At 41.3% G+C, this 22,137-nt stretch overlaps 1 protein-coding gene across 1 annotated transcript in view; it reads right to left on the bottom strand.

Annotated features, from left to right (window-relative positions):
• PDCD6IP (programmed cell death 6 interacting protein) overlaps window positions 1-21,666 on the bottom strand; it is a 55,913-nt gene extending 34,247 nt beyond the window's left edge. Inside the window, exons 1-5 of the mRNA XM_075581578.1 lie at window positions 21,502-21,666; window positions 20,639-20,698; window positions 20,170-20,239; window positions 19,759-19,886; window positions 3,393-3,546 (exon numbers count right to left, since the gene is read on the bottom strand). Coding sequence (XP_075437693.1) covers window positions 3,393-3,546; window positions 19,759-19,886; window positions 20,170-20,239; window positions 20,639-20,698; window positions 21,502-21,666 — 577 coding nt within the window. The remainder of the gene's footprint in view (window positions 1-3,392; window positions 3,547-19,758; window positions 19,887-20,169; window positions 20,240-20,638; window positions 20,699-21,501) is intronic.
• Window positions 21,667-22,137: the final 471 nt, after the last annotated feature.

Below are 22,137 nucleotides of genomic sequence, written 5' to 3'. Positions count from 1 at the left end.
CAGCATTGTGGAAACAATCTGAATTACCAATCATCTCCAAAATCAGGAACAGAATTTGGCATGTGTGTCGGATGGAGCAGTTGACGAGTCTGATCAATGACTCCGGCTCAAATTTCCTAAAGGTCTGGTCGCCTTGGCTGGCCCAGACGGACATTCTGGGGGTAGATGTTACCACAATATTGCAGTGATAGAAAGAAATGCATTCTCCGGTAACCAGACAGGGTCCACGACCACATAGCAACGATACAGATAGGGAGACTGGAGAGACGATGTCCGTGTAAAGTCTAGAATAGAAGACATGCAGATTTGCGCACAACAGGTGCCCAAAGTCAAAGAGGAAGACGATACGAGAGGCATAGATAAACCATGTGCTCAGCCCCTCACCACCCCCCCCCCCCCATTTTTTTCCCCTCCTGGTGTCATTCCACCTCGTTTCCCCGTTCACGTTAGTCCTGTCTGTCTTGTCGGTCCTGTAAGTCGTGATCTGGTATCACCCATGTCAGTTGTCTTGCGTGTCTGTCCGTGCTACACACTACGGGGTGTATATGTATTGGACAATGGAATGTGTTATCATGTTTACAATGTAAAACTACACATAAAAGGAACTCCCGCACAGCTAAATAATGAACCACGGTGAGGTGCTAGCTAGGTAGGGAATAAATGTGTACAGGAGAAAAGGAAGCCTAGTGTATAAGCACTCAATCACAACTAAATGTATAATGATAATGGTAAAATACTTTATTGGCAAACAATGAATAAAAAAAATGGGGTTTAAAATAAAAAATATATCAAACAGCACGTTACTGTGATCATTTGTAACATAACTGTAAGTAGTTAAGTAGTGTAAACATATGGGGATCCTTGATAGATATTCAGGATCTTGTGCTATAAATATAGCCTCCTATAGATATGGAGGTAGGGCCGTGATACGACCACCATACAAATAATGTCTCATCCAAGTATAGATGTATATTGTCAGAACGTATAGTTGTGAACGCTCTGAGTATATGGTGACATTAATGTGGTGTATATATTAATACATCTAGGCAAACAATGCAGAGATATGTGTGTGGCTACCTGTTATATAGGTTAGTGAGTAACTGGTGGGTAAATCCCAGTCATCCGAACACTGAAAGCTGCTTTTCCGTAAGGGTAACACTAGTGGAAGCACTACGTAAGTAAAAGCCCCTTGAGTCGTAATATCCAAAGGACTGCAGGTATATGCGCAATTAAATGATTAGTACGAACACCCTCAATAAGGTACCTTAGCATATAGTGTCAACATAGGTAGCTTAGACAAATTATATGGCTTGGCTACTGGGCTAATGGAAGGGGTACTTTTGCATCCTCAGTGAAGACATAAGCAGCTGATCGTGTATATCCTCAGCATGCGGTAAGTATTGCGGTAAGTATTGACACCGATATGCAGCTGATCCGTGCTGAAGGCATAAGCAGCTGATCGTGTATATCCTCAGCATGCGGTAGCTGTTATTGCAGTGGTAAGTATAGTGTATACCGTTAACCCACACAAACCCTCTGTCAGGGAAGTATTGGCAGGTAGATGCAGTAGAAGCACTAAAAGACTGCTGATCCGAGATATTATCACGAGCGAAGCACCAGAAAAGAGAGAGAGCCCCTTTGAACCCTGTCAGCCCGGAATGCAAATAATAGGCAAATAGTCATCCAATTAGGCCCTCCTCAATCGGGTGATAAATGCATTCAATACAGGCTGAGTTTACTTGGGGTCACTAGAGGATCAGCTAAATAGCCGAAGAATAAAGCTAGTGCTTCCTAAATACCGGCATGGAACAGCTGATGCGGTATTTAGGAAGCACTAGCTTTATTCTTCGGCTATTTAGCTGATATCTCGGATCAGCAGTCTTTTAGTGCTTCTACTGCATCTACCTGCCAATACTTCCCTGACAGAGGGTTTGTGTGGGTTAACGGTATACACTATACTTACCACTGCAACAATACTTACCGCATGCTGAGGATATACACGATCAGCTGCTTATGCCTTCAGCACGGATCAGCTGCATATCGGTGTCAATACTTACCGCAATACTTACCGCATGCTGAGGATATACACGATCAGCTGCTTATGTCTTCACTGAGGATGCAAAAGTACCCCTTCCATTAGCCCAGTAGCCAAGCCATATAATTTGTCTATGCTACCTATGTTGACACTATATGCTAAGGTACCTTATTGAGGGTGTTCGTACTAATCATTTAATTGCGCATATACCTGCAGTCCTTTGGATATTACGGCTCAAGGGGCTCTTACTTACGTAGTGCTTCCACTAGTGTTACCCTTACGGAAAAGCAGCTTTCAGTGTTCGGATGACTGGGATTTACCCACCAGTTACTCACTAACCTATATAACAGGTAGCCACACACATATCTCTGCATTGTTTGCCTAGATGTATTAATATATATACCACATTAATGTCACCATATACTCAGAGCGTTCACAACTATACGTTCTGACAATATACATCTATACTTGGATGAGACATTATTTGTATGGTGGTCGTATCACGGCCCTACCTCCATATCTATAGGAGGCTATATTTATAGCACAAGATCCTGAATATCTATCAAGGATCCCCATATGTTTACACTACTTAACTACTTACGTTATGTTACAAATGATCACAGTAACGTGCTGTTTGATATATTTTTTATTTTAAACCCCATTTTTTTATTCATTGTTTGCCAATAAAGTATTTTACCATTATCATTATACATTTAGTTGTGATTGAGTGCTTATACACTAGGTTTCCTTTTCTCCTGTACACATTGCAATGTAAAACCCAATAAAAATAAAGTTATAAAAAAAAAAAAACACAGGTTCAAGACCTACCGGTTTACCAGGCATTTACTTAATGAACCACAATCTCATCTGCATTTAATAGCTAAAGTACCGTTCCATCCTGTATTGTATCTTTCCTTGTGTGTGGTTTCATATATAACCGTAAATGTTTTCTTCTTATTCCCTTTCTGCAACAGTGAAGTGCTTTGTGTCCCATTGGGAAAAAAAAAAGCGCTACATAAAGTTATTATTATTAGTAGTAGTAATAGTACAGGGCAATGCATATATTCAGAAAAGGGGGGGGAAGGAGAGCACAAAATGAATGTGCCTCCTAAAAGAATTCACTATACTGCACTCCTACATTGTGTAAAATTTTACTTTTAATAAATTTCCTTAAAACATATGTTACCAAAACGTCGTGTAATGTGAATTAAAAATAAATTAAATTAACTGCATATATTATGTTCTCTTTAGGCACCAGATCGCTAGAGAACCCATGAATTTTTAGTTGTAGGCATTGCTTAACAATAGGAAGCATTTACATAAAAGAGTTGTGTCTGAATACTTCATGCACATTTACCTCTTGTAGCTTTTAAGAAAAACACCTCCTGGGCCTGTGCGAGCATTATCAGGTTGAGGGTCCCAACTGTGTCTGGAGAGATGTCCACGGTAGGATCACGGTTTAATGAAGACAAAACAGTATCTTTAATGTATGAGAAGGCTCCGCTAGCCAACTGTGAAGAAAGACAAACATTATGTGAACCCCAAGTGCGCGCGTACACACACAAAATAGAAAAAAAAACAATATTTCATAGGGCTGGCACTGGTCACAAGTCAATGCCTCCAATTCATTGCATTATCACCAGGGCTACTCCTCTTCAATGCAGCTTGTGTCAATTATCATTTAATGGTTTATGTTGTGGGCAAGAGATTTATTGAGGTCTTTCAGTGACTATAACAATGTATAATGTGGAAAACGCATATATATATCTGCTACATAGTTAGTTACATAGTAGATGAGATTGAAAGACATACGTCCATAGAGTTCAAACTATGATACATTTAGACAACAGAAAGTTAAGATACTTATCCTATATTTGTATTTATAGTATATTGATACAGAGGAAGGCAAACAAAAAGTTTGTAAATAATATTTTGGCCCTTCAGGCACAGGGACATGAATACTATAGATGTGAAGATTTGCAGACAGATTACTTGGAATTTGACATAAATCACATTCCGTTTTGGAGAACAAGAATTCACATTGGAAATGCTAAAAGTATTCATTAACCAAATTGGAAAAACCAAGATTTTTTTTTTTACAACTAATGGTGCATTGTGTTTGGGGCGACATCAAACGTGTCATGATCATTACGATATGAAATAGTGCCCAAAGTCATGCAGTAGCTGCAAAAGGCAAACGAGATCTTATCTTGCATTAAACGGGCAATGTATGGAAGGGAAGTAAACAATGATGCCCCTTTATAAAGCATTAGTAATACCACACCTTGAATATAGAGTACTATTTTGGGCACCACTCCTTAGAAAAAACATTATGGAACTAGAGATAGTACAGAGAAGAGCCACCAAATTAATAAAAGATATTGAAGAGAGGCTAGTTAAATTAGATTTATATACATTAGAAAAGAGGCGACTAAGAGGGGATATGATAACTATATACAAATATATCTGGGAACAGTACAAGGAGCTTTCAAAAGAACTATTAATCCCAAGGGTAGTACAAAGGACTCAGGTTCATCCCTTAAGGTTGGAGGAAAGGAGAGTTCACCAGCAACAAAAAAAAAAGGGTTCTTTATGTTAAAATGTGGAAATCACTACCCATGGAGACTGTGATGGCAGATACAATAGATTTGTTCAAAAGGTTGGACATTTTTTTAGAAAGGGAAGGTATACAGGGATATCAAGATTTAGAAATTAAGTTGAAAAAGAATATGGATAAGTTGATAAATGAAATCAAAGAGAAAAATCAAAAGGAAATTTCAAAGGGATTGCAATGATTTTAAGACAGGGAAGATATATAAAATTCTAAGCGTCATTATCATGAACCTCATGATTCTTCCACTGAGTGGGATAACTCTGATACGGAGGGAGGGGATGAGGTAGAACAGCAGTCAGTTACAGAGATCCCATCAGGATCTAAGAGTAAGCGGCCACCTCATTTTTTAGGGTTACCCCGAAATCGGGAGAGGGGAGAATCCAAGAGAAAGAGGTTCAAGACAAGAAGGGACCAGAGAACTCAAAGACAGATGTCTGGGGGTACAGGGGGAGAGGGAGAAACAGAGGCAGGAGTGGAGTCAACATTAATCAACATTAACTTAACCCCTAAAGTGTTAACAACCAACCAGCTCAATGTCCTCAAAAAGGGTCTGTCATTCCCAAAGATTGTGACATGAACCTTTTTGAGTAGATCAAAGATATCAATCTTTTTGCACATAAGCTGGCCTTATGTAAATTATACAAACGGAAGGACCACCTTCTGTTAAAGCCTAATTAGTTATCCACCCGATGACCCAGATTTGGCGAATTTAAGAGATCTTATGACATTGTTGAAGGACAGTGAAAGAGAGCCTGGACATGGCTCCTTTACCAACCTGGGTCATAGGAGTAAGTTCACCCCAAATATCAGCTCATGTACAAATATTGATGCCTTCTTGCAATTGGTCACCAAAGTTCTAGAGTCATTACACAAAAAGGAGGGATAAATAATATGAACTTTGAGGAGAGACAAGCCCTCAGAGTTAATCGATATGTATGTAGTAATAAAACCCTCCTACAAAGGGGGGGGGGGGGATATTGTCCTTTTGGAAGAAAAATATTATATCCAGGAGAACTTGAGGTTACATTGGGATGGCAATTGTTATGAGGTCTTATCCACTAACCCAACCTTAGCATATTGCAAGGTTTTGAGAACAATTCTCCAACAAGGGCTTTCACAACAAAGTGATCACAAAAAAAAAAAAAAAAAAAAAAAGGAGTATGATTTTTATTATGGTCAAGAACCCCAAGGTTCATAAGTATTTTTTATTCAATGGGAAGATGTACCACCAACTCCAAGGTTTGGCTATGGGGACAACATGCGCCCCTAAGTACGCGAACATCTACTTGGGTTTGTGGGAGGAGTGCAAGTTTTTCACTGAGGAAATGTCTGACTACACTCAAATCGAGTTATGATCAAGGTTTATTGATGACGTGCTGGTTCTATGGAACAGCACCATGGACCCATTCCACGACTTCGTCAATATCAGAACAATCACAATTTAAGATTAATGTGTGAAATAAATGAAGTAAAAATCTAACTTCTTGACCTACAGTAGTAATAAACAAGGGTCCAGATGGTACCATAACCACCACTGTCCACACAAAAACCATGGCAGCGAATAATCTTTTGTTGGCTTCAAGCCACCACCCTAGGGCTCTAGTACGGAGAATACCCACATGCCAATTCTTAAGGGCAAAGAGAAATTGCTCTAATGACACTGTTCGGACATCAGGTAGAAATAATGAGATCAAAGTTTTTGAATCGTGGTTACAGTAAAACTACTGTAAGGAAGGCGTATATGAGAACTAAGAGTACAAACCACCACAGCCTCCTGTATGCAAAGAATAGCAACCAAGTTACACCTAAACAGACGATTAGAGTTATAGGCACATACAACAGGAAGTGGCACAGTGTCCGGGACGTACTCAATCGCCACTGGCACATTTTGTTGGAGAATGAGGATTTGAGAGGAACCCTGTAAGAGACGTGTTCAGAGGCACGCAATGGAGACCATTTAAAGTTAAACTTAAGTGAGGCTTTATTGCGCCTGTCGCTTTAAACACAGCAAACATGTGAAAATCCGCAAACAAAATCAAAGTCTTATCTGTCTCTTGTAGCTGTAGGGGAGGTTTCTCTGCTCTCTTGGGTCCGCACCCTTGTGTGTTAAGGCAATGTCAGGATCCAGGTTTAGAATCTTGTCCTCTTTGGCTTGTTGTCAGCTTGCAGCTCAATACATCTGTCCTTCCTTGGTTCAGTCCCCCAATTGTGAGACTAAGGAATTCTGCTCTTTCTGCTTCCTGGGTCAGCACAGCTCACGTGTGAGCTCAGGAAGAATCTCCCCTTCCTGTCTCAGAGGCAGGCTTTTTCTGACACCTGTAATCAGCCAGGTGGTGTTGGTTAATTGCCTACCAGCAGTTAACCACCACACTGCTGGATTAGAGGCACATTTTTGAACAGGGATAAGTCCCCTGTTACAAACCCTCAATAAAATTGCCTTAATTACCTACAAAAGACAAAAAAAACCTGTCTGATCTCTTGGTCCATAGCCATTAAGTGGAACCAATTAAAAAAAAAAAAAAGTGGCTACACTCCAAGACCGCTGGCACATATGTGTGTCGGTCCTGCAAAGGATGCAGCTTTCTAAATCCGTCTAAAGAATTTTGGAATTGGGATAAAAGCCAAAAATTTACCATTAGGAAGTTTATTAATGGCAAGACTCATGGTGTGATATATCTGGCCACGTGCAGATGTGGGATGAAGTACGTGGGCAAAACCACTAGACAGTTCCTCGAGCATATTGGAACTACAGCTAAACCCCGTTATAACGCGCCTCGTTATACCGCGATTCGGTTATAACGCGGTTTTCCCGTGGCTCCCGTTTTTTTTTAAAAAAAAAAAAAAAAAAAAAAAAAATTTTTAAAAAAAATTTTTTTACATTTTTTTTTTTGCACACTGCACACACTCACTGCACACACACTGCTCATTGCTCACACTGCCACACTGCACACACACTGCACACTGCACACACACTGCTCATTGCTCACACTGACACACTGCACACACTCACTGCACACACACTGCTCATTGCTCACTGCCACACTGCACACACACTGCACACTGCACACACACTGCTCATTGCTCACACTGACACACTGCACACACACTGACCACACTCACGCACACTCACACACACTTACGCACACTCACGCACACTTACGCACACTTACAGACACTCACACACACTCACACACACACACACACACACACACTTACACACACTTAGACACTCACACACACTCACACACACTTACACACACTTACACACACTTAGACACTCACAGACACTCACACACACTCACACACACTTACACACTCACAGACACTCACAGACACTCACACACACTTAGACACTCACAGACACTCACAGACACTCACAGACACTCACAGACACTCACACACACTCACACACTCACAGACACTCACACACACTCACACACACTTACACACACTTACACACACACTCAGACACTTACCCACACTCACACACCCATATACACACACACACTTTCTCTCCCATATATACATACACACACACTCTCTCACTCTACACAGACGGGCCGCGACCAGCACCACCACCCGCTCCCCCCCCTCCTCCCGCGCAGGCAGCGGGAGCACCGGGGACAGCGGTGGGGAGAAGAAACCCCCCGCTACAACCTCCATGCAGGCAGCATGGTTCTGAGGTAAGCGGCGACCTGAGGGGACATCCCCACTCCCATCTCCTGCCCCGCGGCCTGTCCCGAGGTGACAGGGGGAAGCGGGGACAGGAGAGACATCCCCGCTCCCATCTCCTGCCCCGCGGCCTGTCCCGAGGTGACAGGGGGAAGCGGGGACAGGAGAGACATCCCCGCTCCCATCTCCTGCCCCGCGGCCTGTCCCGAGGTGACAGGGGGAAGCGGGGACAGGAGAGACATCCCCGCTCCCATCTCCTGCCCCGCGGCCTGTCCCGAGGTGACAGGGGGAAGCGGGGACAGGAGGGACATCCCCGCTCCCATCTCCTGCCCCGCGGCCTGTCCCGAGGTGACAGGGGGAAGCGGGGACAGGAGAGACATCCCCGCTCCCATCTCCTGCCCCGCGGCCTGTCCCGAGGTGACAGGGGGAAGCGGGGACAGGAGGGACATCCCCGCTCCCATCTCCTGCCCCGCGGCCTGTCCCGAGGTGACAGGGGGAAGCGGGGACAGGAGAGACATCCCCGCTCCCATCTCCTGCCCCGCGGCCTGTCCCGAGGTGACAGGGGGAAGCGGGGACAGGAGAGACATCCCCGCTCCCATCTCCTGCCCCGCGGCCTGTCCCGCGGTGACAGGGGGAAGCGGGGAGCGGAGGGACATGCCCGCTCCCATCTCCTGTCCCGCGGGATGAATATGCGCTAAAGCGCGGCGGCCATTTTTTTTTCTCGCGACCCCGTTAGTAACGCGGTGGTCTCGGGGTGGACCCCGAGACCCGCGTTATAACGGGGTTTAGCTGTATAAGGAATGACGTGGATACGCCGGTGGCCAGGCATGTAAACCATATGCATAACGGGGATGCGGATTTTTTAAGTTTCCATGGCATTGATCATTTTGCCCTAGGTGCTAGATGTGGTGATTTGGAGAGCATTCTGCTCAAGTCCGAGGCAAAATGGATCTATATGTTAGGTACACAATCACCACATTGACTAAGTGAAATTTTTAGCTATGTGGCTTTCCTGAGCATATTTCAATTTAAAGTTTTTTTTTTTTTGGTTCATTACCATTATTGCTTTAATTGACATATCTTACTATAAAGCACTCCGGTTTTACCCTCTGGACAGTTTCCCCCTGGAATTAATTAATCTTGGCATACTTAATTATTTTGATATTAATAGGTACAGCATATAATTCAACTTTTGGTATCCCTGTAGATCACTCTACTTACCTGGTCAACTTTAGAGAACTATATATTGGGAACCAAGATACAAATGTAGTAAAGACTCACCAGTAAGTGTTTATTATCTTAACTAACCTTATAATATGAGTAATAGAATCATATCTATTAATATGATGGTCATTACAGCCATTATAGTGGAATTACAAGTCAAGCATATGAGGACAGTTAAGCTAGGTCCCCAGTGCAGCCGGCAGCGCGCTCGGCTGCGTGCGCCCCTCTCACCAGCCCCTTACATCCTCCCTAGCTGTCCCCAGTGCTCCCTTGCTTCCTGGCTCACTGCACACTAACCACTTTTTGCACTTGACAAAGACCTTAGGGTCGAAACGTTGTGTATGCTTTAATAAATCTCTTTATTTTGGAAATCCGTGTGCCCCATCTTCATTCCTTTTTGTATGCCGTGGATTGGATGCAGCCGATCGTACATTGATGGGAGCACCGGTAATTGTATCACTCGTTATATTGTGGTGTGCAGCATTTACTCTTTGTTATATCACTGCACACTGTGACATGTCAGCCAGCAGAGGATACAAAAGGATTGGTTTCCCAAGTGGCGACGCGTCACATGGTGCGCCAGGGAGCCAATCTGAGGCTGGATATTGGCAACTACAGTAAAACTATGTATAATCCTTTTTTTAAGGCTTTTATATGGTGAAGTGAGCGGGGAACTAAGTGATCCGGTAAGAGGAAGTGAGGGTCAGAGTGCGATGGTTTAACCCTTTACCTGGTACCGTGTCTGTTTGTCTCTCTGGTGCGAAGGGGCAGAGAAAATCTGTCTTTGGAGTCAATACATTAGGATTCATTGCAGTCAACTGTATGGATCGAAACAACTCTGCTCCGAGCCCCGTTAAGGTCACGCCCCCCGCACCTCCAATCGCCGATAGCACATCGCAGATCGCGGTTGTCAGCTGTGCACGTGCCGCCAAAAAGCCAGGCACGCGTGCAGCAGCCTCCAGCAGGACCTTAGCCTTACTCCACTCCGTAGCTGTGAAGTGGTAGTATTTTATACTTGCTAATATAATCCACTTAACACATTCAGGTTTATAATGGGCATTTCTATATCTTCCCTTTAAGATTTGTATTCATTAACTTATTCTCCACTTTGTTGAGCATAGCGTTGTGTTTCAAGTACAGCTTTTAACCTAGGCAATAGTAGTGTCCCATTTTACCTTCCATGATCAGCCCGAAAGGAGTGTTCTGATTGGTGGAGCAGTCTACCTATGCTAGTGTGGGAGGATACAAAAAGGAGAACAGCAACGCTGTCAACACCCACCTCCGAAGAAGTTCCCTATTGGAACAAAACGCACGTCGGGGCTTAGATGACGCAAAAACTATGACGTCATGGACGCGACCGCTAGTGTTCGGCTGCGGTCTCAACCACCATACCCCTTTCGGCTTTTTGTAATTGTTTTAGCAAGCTAAATTAAGATGTGGGCCCAGGAGGCATCCACTAGTGTTAAACAGCACTCCAGTATTGTAACTACCACTCGGAGCAGTAGCACACAGAATTCTTACACCGGAGGTCTATACAATGGAGGCGGCATTTTGAGTTATAACGGACATCCCTGAGACGTGCAGTAGATGTATGGTATGAGTGTATAATTTACGAACCTTACTGTTATACTGTTTCCGGTTGTTTATGTGTGACTAGTTTGTACACATCTTGATCTAAATGAGTTAAATCTAATTATATGAGTACACCGACTCCATGTGCACACTTAGCCTTGTCTATGTGATGTGGGGGTGCTTTGGTAGAACATAATCCTACCGGTGTAAATATAATTGCACATACGGCTTTTACATACAATGCAGCTACAGTCTGACTGCATTATAGATTCAGCTTGTTAGTTTGTACCTTGCTATATCTGCTTGTTTGGGAATTTGAAGTGATACTTTTCCCCGATTTGTAAATGGGATGGTTTAAGGCACTTGGTGTCTTTTAGGTTTTAATTATTGTGTTTATTCTCTTCAATTATTTGTAAAATAAAGCATTATGTATTCATGGTCATTTTAGTAGAGGCAGAGTGCTTTCTTCAGAGATTCTTTTTGTGCTTCTATTCACATATGTAATTTCCCTTAGCACCCCTCTAGTAAGTAATTCATTCACTTATAGACTGAGTGGTCTACACCTTGTGTGTTCTCTATACAGGGATATAGCACATAAGTAAACATGGGAAGGATGTTGATCCAGGGAATAATCTGATTGCCAATTCTTGGAGTGAGGAAGGAATTTATTTTTCCCCTTATAAAATATCATTGGATATTTCACTGGGGCTTTTTGTTTGACTTCCTATGGATCAATATACTGTAAGTATGGATAAAGTATCTGTTGTCTAAATTTAGCATAGGCTGAACTTGATGGACGTGTGTCTTTTTTCAACCTCATCTACTATGTAACTATGCAACTATGAAACGCAGCTTCAAAGCTACTTTTGTATACACCCAAAAATGATTACAAAAAATAGCACTTCTACTCGCACCGCTCAACTGTACACTTCTCTAAAATATGTTGTGTTTCTCCCCCCCCAAAAAAACATCTTCCTTTAACATTAAAAAAGGGTACACAATTGTCGAGAAGTACTGAGCATTATACAATGCAGCATGTCTTGATACTATCATTACGTTTATCAGTATTTTAATAATCTGACACACAAAAGGTTAATTTGAGTTACTAGTTGCATTATAAAAATACATGGTAATGTTTTATGAGAAGTCAGAGCAATGATCCCAATCTAGTTCTGTGTTGGTTTATCTAAGGGCGTTCTGGTATTAAGGGGGGATTAAAACCCTAGAAGCACAACTCTTTTTAGCAGTGGAAATAAGAAAAGCCCTTTTTATATACACCTCAAAGCAGCAGTTCAAGCAATATCCTACGTGTTTTTTTTTTTAAATAAATCAGTTCTGTACTATGAGAAAATACTTGTAGCATTTAAAAAATGTTTTAAAGACACCATAGACCTTGAGGACTGGGAGGATATCTGGGAGGCAGCTACCAAAACATCAATCTGTTCCGTCACAAAAGAAAACATCTACAAAATACTATTTCACTGGTACCTGACCCCGAGTAGACTGAGCCAAATCTACCCAGGCACCCCCGACGAATGCTGGAGGGGATGTGGTCAAAGGGGGGACATGTCCCACATTTGGTGGACATGCCCGGAGATCCAAAAATTCTGGACCCGGATCCAGAGTCTCCTGACCGAGACTTTGGATGTAGAAATCCCACTGGACCCCCTGACCTATGTGCTGGGTAAACCAGTCGATGACCTCCCCGCCCCCACGGCTACACTCACAGTAGTGATCCTAACGGCCGCCAGATGCTGCGTAGCAGCGGCTTGGAAGAAAGTCAAAGCCCCTTCCAGGAGAACGGTAATCACTAGGATAGATGGAATTAAGAGTATGGAAAGATTGACGGCAATGCTGAAGCAAAAAATGCCGCAATTTTACACAACCTGGGAACCTTGGCCAGGATCAGGAACCCCGATTCTGACACAAATCTTATCGCAGCCCTAGACCCCAGACCTCCGAACCCCAAAGCTCCCCACCCCTACAAGATTTCCCCCCCCTCCCCTCTTTCCCCCCCCTCTCTCTTCCAAGTCGCTCCCAACTATCCACCCACCCTTCGTCTCCCCCTCTCTTTTTCACCACTGAAAATGGGAAAATGGATTATTGTGTGTCATCATCTATCCCCATACCATGTACATGTAATGCGCCTCATTGCCATGATGGCTTGATTTCCAATGTTTGTAACATGTACCAATACGCTGACTGACACCAATAAAGGAAAAATATTTAAAAAAAATAAAAATGTTTTAAAGACATTTTTAATGTTTCTAATGTAGGAAGCATTTCCAAAGTGTCAGCCCCCATCCCCTTCTGATAGGCTCTGGCTCTTGAGCCCCACCCTGTCTCTAGCAGTGCACCAATAGAATCTAGTAACTGCCCAGTCAATCATATTCCAGGACTACATTGCCCAGAATGCCTTGCAAGAACTGAATTAAATAACCTGGAGCAGGTGATCGATTACAAAGAACATATACAGACCAGCGCCCAAAAAGAGTGTGGAGTTCCCTTACTCGGCGTCCATCTTGGAGAGTGTTTTGAAGCTAGAGGGAAAGATACTACACAGGGAGCCCCTGAGGACCCCCACTGCTGCAGGCATCTGCCCCACATGGTTACACATGCTTGTTATTCCAGTCCTGCTGTAAGTAGGGTTTTGGGTTTTAACCCCTTGATGACCCGCTGCAGCAGGCTCCGTTTGTTTTATTAAATAGTTATTTTTCTTTCAGCTTGATTGTTTTATGTTTGTCTTCTGTTAAGTGCTTCATGTTGTTTGTCCCATTTTAACATTACGTATTACACTATTATTTTTCTTTGTTTCTGTCCCTATGTCACGGACCCCCGGATTGGAGATTTTACAGTGATTGGAGCATTTGGATTATCTTCCCTTCCATCTGTTTGGACTCTATTAGGGACTTTGGATTCTTTTTGGGCGCTGGTCGGTATATGTTCTTTGTGTTCTCTCTGGTGTTGTTCTGCTAGTGTACACATTGTGTTATTATTGTTAGTATTTTATTTTATTGCACGTAGCGCCTAAGCACTTTTCTTTGTGTTATAAGTGATCGATTACAGTTGAACAAGACTTGTATATACTGATCTGTGTGGTTGATTTGAAGGGCTGGTTGTTTAACGTGAGCAGTTAAAACCAGAAGCAGTTTGAACAAGGAAGCGGTTAAACAAGGTATAGTATATTGAAGTACAGTTTACTGTTAATACTTCTAAACTTCATAGTTGCTAGAATGAGCAGGATTGAAAATGTCACTCAATCCACATCTTGCCACATGTATGTGCACTTGGAGCAGCTGCTCAAAGGAGCATACCGCTGTGGGAATTGTGAGCGGGTGGTCTCTTTAGAGTCAGAGCTTGCTGATCTGAAGAGGCAACTTGCATGGGTAAGAAAGTGGAGCAAGAAGGAGGGTTTTGGGTTTTTAGAGCACTGGGAATCCTTTTCTGAGAGGTGCCATCTATATTCTTGGGACGGATTGCACCTCAATGAAGAGGGATCTTCTGTGCTAGGGGGGGAGAATGTTAAAAAGGTTGGAGGAGATTTTAAACTAGGATGGAGGGGGGAGGGGAATGAAACAGATAAACTAAATAGAATAGGAGGAGGATACAAGGGGTTATGGAGGTAGAATGGGGGCAAGTGCGAGTTTAACAAGCAGTGAGACACCCATAGTAAATACAGATTTATACAAGAAAACTTCTAAAGACTAAACCAAGTGGGCGCAGAAAGGAAGGAGCAGATAAGATAATAGTACAGGCTGAAAAAAACTGAAATACATGCTTGCTAATGCAAGAAGCCTGACAGATAAAATGGGGGAGCTAGAATTAATAGCTGCAAGGGAGCAGTATGTTATCATAAGCATTAATGAAACATGGTGGGATGAAACTCATGACTGGGCAGTTAATTTAGAGGGTTATTCCCTTTTTCAGAAGGATCAAACAAATCGAAGGGGAGGTGGAGTATGTTTATATGTCAAACCGGATCTAAAACCTATTATAAGTGACGATGTTAATGAATGGAAATGATGAAAATGTAGAAACATTGTGGATAGAAATTAGCAGTGGAGGTAAAAGTATAAAGAAAATGTTTGTAGGGATATGCTATAAACCACCAAATATCTGTGAGATTGAGTAAGCTAAAATAGTTTTGCAATTGGAGAAGTCATCAAAACTGGGTCATGTTTGCATAATGGGGGATTTTAATTATCCAGACATAGACTGGGGCAATGAGATTAGCGTTACAACAAAAGGAAACAGGTTTTTGGGGGTGCTTAAAGACAATTATATGATCCAAATTGTTGAGGAACCAACCAGGACAGGGGCAGTTCTGGATTTGGTCATATCAAACAATGTAGAAGTAATAACAAATATTCAAGTCCTGGAACATTTGGGTAACAGTGATCATAACATGGTCTCATTTGAAATAAATGATCAAAAAACAGATTACTTGGGTTCAACAAAGACTTTAAACTTTAGAAAGGCAGATTTTAATAACTGAGGTCTAATCTAGTAGTAATACACTGGGATGATGTTTCTGCAGGGAAAAATGTAGAAGATAAATGAGCAGTCTTTAAAACATTATTAGAAACGCACACTTATCAGTGTATACCCATGGGTAATCAGTATAAAAGAAATAAGTCAAAACCAATGTGGCTAAATAAACAGGTACGAAAGTAAATGGACAAGAAGAGGAAGGCGTTTAGATTCTTTAATTCAGAAGAGACGGAGACATATCAGAATTATAAGCAATGTAACAAAAATTGCAAAAAGGCAATCAAATGAGCAAAAATGGATAATGAAAAAAGGATTGCAATAGAAAATAAGATCAACCCTAAGAAGTTCTTTAAGTACCTTAACAAAAAAATGAGAAAAGAAAATATAGGACCCTTTCAGTGTGAGATGGGTAGGCAGATTATTGGAGATAAGGAAAAAGCAGAAGTATTAAACAAATTCTTTGCCTCTGTGGTTACCAGGGAAGAATCAAGTTCAATAGTAGTGCCGCAGGAGGAAGCCACAACCTCCATATTAATGAACAATTGGTTAACTGAGGAAGAAGTTCATAAGCGGCTTGAAAAAATTAAAGTAAACAAGGCACCTGGCCCCGATGGCATATCCAAGAGTTCTCAAGGAGTTAAGCTCAGTAATAGCCAAACCATTATATTTAATATTCAAAGACTCCATTTCCACAGGCTCAGTACCACAAGATTGGCGTAAAGCAGATGTGGTGCCTATATTTAAAAAGAGAGCTAGATCACAACCACGGAATTACAGACCTGCAAGCCTGACTTCAATAGTGGGGAAACTACTTTAAGGTAAGAATGTTGAGAAATTTGACATTAGGGGGTCTAACGTAAACAGCATTCAAATCTCAGCAGCCATTTTGGCAGACTATCCTCGTCAGCCATGTTGTCTTGTTTGCTATAAGTTTTGTATGTCATTCAGTCTGTGTCTGTCTTCTATGTGTTATGTGCAGATTTCTGTGAAACTTGTCTGTGTGAACGTGAGAAGCAGGGGTTGTTGGGCTCTCCGATTCTTTGCATCCTTTACCAGCTGCAAATGATGAGGTGATGCGGAAGGAGTATGTGGGAGTGTGGGGAGGTAGAGAAAAGTCCAGGCAATAATGAGAAACCTTGGTAGAATTAGCTAGAGTCTGAGTTAAGCACAGTTTCTCACATTGCAACTCAGAAACAAAGTATCAATAATAATGTGGAGGAAAGGTTACTGAAGTTGATGTAATCCTTTTTGCTGATTTACATATATTCATTTTGTTTCTTTATTATACAATTACGTTATTTTTATGACGCACAAGTGACCTCAAAGGAGTGTATGTTTTAGTTTTTAGGGTATAAAGATATGTCATACCATACTAACTGTTAGAGAGCTTTTCTACAGAAGCTTTCTCCTGTGTACACTGAATAAACTCATTTGATAACTACCTTTTTTGTTTTAACATTTATACAGCTTTAACAAAGGTTTAATACAGGATAATATTCAGGAATACCTAATGGAAAACAAAATTATTAGTAATAGTCAGCATGAATTTATGAAGAATAGATCATGCCAAACTAACCTTATTTGTTTCTTTGAGGAGGTAAGTAGGAATTTAGACCAGGGTAATGCAGTTGATGTGGTCTACTTAGATTTTGCAAAGGCTTTTGATACGGTTTCACACAAGAGGTTGGAGTACAAAATAAAGAAAATTGGACTTGGTAATATATGCAACTGGATTGAAAACTGGTTGAAGGACAGACAACAGAGAGTTGTCATAAATGTAACTTTTTCAGGTTGTGCTAAAGTCGTGAGTGGAGTACCTCAGGGATCGGTACTGGGACCCCTGCTTTTTAACTTGTTTATTAATGACCTTGAGGTTGGCATCGAGAGCAAAGTCTCCATCTTTGCTGATGATACTAAATTGTGTAAGGTAGTAGAATCAGAGCAGGATGTAATTTTTCTTCAGAAGGACTTGGATAGACTGGAAACGTGGGCAAGTAAATGGCAAATGAGGTTTAATACAGATAAATGTAAGGTTATGCATTTGGGATGCAAGAATAAAAAGGCGACTTACAAATTAAATGGAGATATATTGGAGGGAATCCTTGATGGAGAAGGATTTAGGAGTGCTTGTAGACAACAGGCTTAGCAATAGTGCCCAAAGTCATGCAGTAGCTGCAAAGGCAAACAAGATCTTATCTTGCATCAAACGGGCAATGGATGGAAGGGAAGTAAACATAATTATGCCCCTTTACAAAGCATTTGTAAGACCACACCTTGAATATGGAGTACAATTTTGGGCACCAATCCTAAGAAAAGACATTATGGAACTAGAGAGAGTGCAGAGAAGAGCCACCAAATTAATAAAGGGGATGGACATTCTAACTTATGAGGAGAGGCTAGCTAAATTAGATTTATTTACATTAGAAAGGAGGCATCTAAGAGGGGATATGATAACTATATACAAATATATTCGGGGACAATACAAGGAGCTTTCAAAAGAACTATTCATCCCACGGGCAGTACAAAGGACTCGGGCCATCCCTTAAGGTTGGAGGAAAGGAGATTTCACCAGCAACAAAGGAAAGGATTCTTTACAGTAAGGACAATTCAAATGTGGAATTCATTACCCATGGATACTGTGATGGCAGATACAATAGATTTGTTCAAAGAAGTTGGACATCTTTTTAGAAAGGAAAGGTATACAGGGATATACCAAATAAGTATACATGGGAAGGATGTTGATCCAGGGATTAATCCGATTGCCAATTCTTGGAGTCAGGAAGGAATTTATTTTTCCCCTTAATGGGGTTTTGTGTTTGCCTTCCTCTGGATCAATAAGCATAGATATAGGATAAATAATCTGTTGTCTAAATTTAGCATAGTTTGAACTTGATGGATGTATGTCTTTTTTCAACCTCATCTACTATGTATCGATCTGCAGCTTAGCTAATCATTGGTCAGTGTGCAGATTGTATTGATGCACATATTAGAACTGCAGCTTTAACAAATTTGTAAAGTGATCTGGGGAACGCAAGAGGGTGTTGTCAGGTAGACATTTCAGATATCTGTGTAAGTTTACGAACTATAAAATATTGTGGATCTGATATGATCCACAAGAATAACAAAATATATGTTTTTAACATTTGCAATCTGAAGAATTAAGTGATGCTAAACAACCACGATAGTTAGGGTGCAAAGGCCAGATATCCATTTCTCTCTCAAACTTAGCATTAACCCCGTCTAGCCTGATCTACTTGCCAGCAGCAAACTTGCCCAAACGCAATGAAGTGGGTCACAATAATTGTAGGAATTACGAGTATAGAGTGAAGACCTTATCCTCTGAGACATTTTTTAATTAAAAAAAATAAAAATAAAAATAAAACACACCTGTCCTCTCTTAACCCATAAAAATTAGATTAGAGATGGATGAGTGGGAAAATATGACACACCCAGAAGGGTGGGCTTAGTCTGGTCCCATTACAAAGGTTGTGGATAAAAGGTTTGTATTTGAAATATGAATTTAGAATTCAACAGAGGACATGTGAATTCTCTTATTTCTAAATCCATGAATTGTGGATAAATCCAATATTGTTAGGTACAACATACTTAGAGGTTTTTTTTATTTTTTTCTGTTTATTTTATTAAACAGTCTGTATATATTATACTGTATGTTTCTTGTAACAACTTTCTGTAACTAAACACTGTACTACTTTTGTATATTAAATCTAAAATGTATGTCTTTGGGCCCTAATTAAACTTGCACGCTTGGAAGAGAACTGCATTTTGGCCTCTGCAACACTCTACTTACCATGATTCAGACACTGCGACGCATCACCATGGCAACACGGTGCCAAATGACTCCGCGGGTCATGTGACAGCTACAAGGTGGGGGGGGGGGGGCGCGAGCACTGAGGCAGGCAAGACAGGGAGCGCAGCAAAAGTTTGCGCTCCCCTGTATTAACCCATGTCACATACAGAAGTCACATGCTCACAGATGTGCCATTTGTGACACCGCATATGACATTTTCAACTGAGGTTAAATATTTCCAATTAGCCAACATACATTCAAAAATGTAAATATAGCAAGTGATAGTGGGAGCTAATTTCAACAAAAAGAGCGCCAATTGCAAAACCAACATGATTGTCATACCTGGTAAAATTTAGAAGCTGCTTTCAATGCTTCATCGTTGTCAAGGTTTTGTTCAGATGCAATCTGACTAGCCAAAGCACCAATATTGAACAGAACACATGTTTTTTCATATCCCAAATTAGGCAAAGCTATAAAAGGAAAAAAAATAAATAAAAGGCAGAGGCATAAGATGTAAAACAATACATTTCATAAAAATGCAGTTATCAGTGCCCTATTTTGTTTCAATCTCTAAAATATAATTGTTTGGGTATATAATGGAGCTATCTTTACTATGCTGGAAATGATTTTGCTTAGCCAAGCAATTAATATATTGGTTCCTTCTTGTAAGTGAGGTTGTGTCAGATACTGTGTTATTTAATGCAACTGATCGACGCAAAGTTTTACAAGGGCTGTAATAAAAACGTAACATACCAAGTTTCACAGATCCTCCAAAAAGTGATCCTTTGTCAAAAGCATCTTTCCATGTGAAAGTTAAACAAAACTGAAAATGAAGGGGGAAAAACAATATATAAAAATACTACTCACAGGTATAACAAAACGTGTGCATTTTAAACAGACAAGATAGATATGAGTGGGTTTCGGGAGCATGTACATGTGCAGTATTCATTAAGCAGAATCACGAAAAACCCCATGTTAACCAAAAACCCAAAGGCCATTAAAAAAGGACAAATAACACTGCTTACTGTGCTAAATATTTGTAATTTTAATAAAAAATAAAAAAAGGGTTGCCACGGTTAACAATTTCAAAGATGTTATTGATTAGCTTCCTTGCACTTTTGTTGCTGCAATTTAGTGACAACTCTTGCAATTGTGCTACGATATGTGCAATATGGATTTCATATTTACGAAAATGCAATCTGAAAAATACAGTAAATCTTACCTGGCTCTCCGTAAAAGGGAACTTTGGCTCAATGGAACATAGCTGATCATAATACCTAGAAAGAGAAAATGAGCAGGTTTTAGAATTAAATCAGGATATGTGTCCTCCAGTTTGTCTACATTAGCATTTACCAAACTTTGTTTAGCCCACACACTAAACAGATCTTCAAATAGTACATGTTTCACATGTGTAGTTTTTCAAACACAAAGTATTATACAACAAAACAAGCAAGTACAGTAAGCGGTCACTGAAGCAGCAGTTTATTTACAAAGATCATCCATAACCTCATTCTTGCCAGAGCGGTTTGCAGGTCACGTTACTGTAGTCTTTGTTCCTGCATCTATTCCATTTTCCTAAAATACATTACAATTTTTAGGGAAAAATTATGTCTCCTAAAGGCATCAATGCTAAATAGAAAACACACCTTGTAGCCATACATCTTGTAAACTTTATTCAGAACTAGCCAGTTTCTGCTTCGTGAAAATTGGTAACCTTCCCTGCCCGCCTCCTAGGGAGTTTACATCAATGTCTCTTATCGTGGCTCTCTCACATGTGGTTACCTTATCAGGGTGTTGGATTTGAGCGGCTGATTGATGCTAAAACAATGATGAGCACCAGGAACTTTATTAATTCAACAGCATCTTTATTATTACATTTATATACACTGGTAACTTGGTATAGACATAACCGCATGCTTTCGGACGCCCGCGAACCTATTTCCATAGCTGCCCCCAACTCGGCCCACTAGGGAGGTGCTGAGGCTTAATTCACTTGGTTAGCTGTCTCTTCAGGGAGACTTCGGTAGACCTTTTGTCCATATGGGCCCGTCAGCACTGGTGCTAACCTCCCTAAACTGGGGATACGGGTCCTTCCCTTGGGCCCTGAGTCACTTTGTGGCATCTTGAATTGGGGATAGCTATAGACCCTCCGATGGGGCCGGTCAGAATATGCCTCAGGACTACGGTCTTTTGAGTCCCTTCTGGGCATAGGCTGCCTCTCCATGAATCCTCTGTGATGAAGCAAACCATCTTAGTGGGATTCTACCTAAACAGGACACTGTCCCTCACTATAAACCAATAAAAGGGGATATAATTTCAAGATATGCCCGAAATTCTCACGAGTTGCGCCGCGGCAGACTAATGGCCCGGGGCCTGTATCTCGGGAAGTAGGGGGTCCCCGAGGCTGAAATCAACTTTGTTCAACTCAGGAGAACCCCTGCTCCCTCACACTCGTATCAAACCCCCCTCTACCCCCCAAATAAAAAAATCATTACTTAGCGGATAGCTGCTATTGTAATGAAGCTGCTTACATTTTATTTTTATTCATAGTGTGTGTGAGCAGGGGGTATCCTGAGCTGAACAAATTAAATTTCAGAATCGGGGACCCCTTACTTCCTGAGTTACTGGCCCCAGTATGGGGTGCCGGCATCTCCATGTTAAAATCAGCGTGGTATGTAAACAAAGCAGAGGGATATCGGCACCCCATACCGGGGCCTGAAT

This window comes from Ascaphus truei, unplaced genomic scaffold (assembly GCF_040206685.1).
Source record: "Ascaphus truei isolate aAscTru1 unplaced genomic scaffold, aAscTru1.hap1 HAP1_SCAFFOLD_1427, whole genome shotgun sequence".
Taxonomy (NCBI): domain Eukaryota; kingdom Metazoa; phylum Chordata; class Amphibia; order Anura; family Ascaphidae; genus Ascaphus; species Ascaphus truei.
The sequence above is the reverse complement of the archived record's forward strand: the minus strand, read 5'-3'. Positions and strand labels throughout refer to the sequence as shown.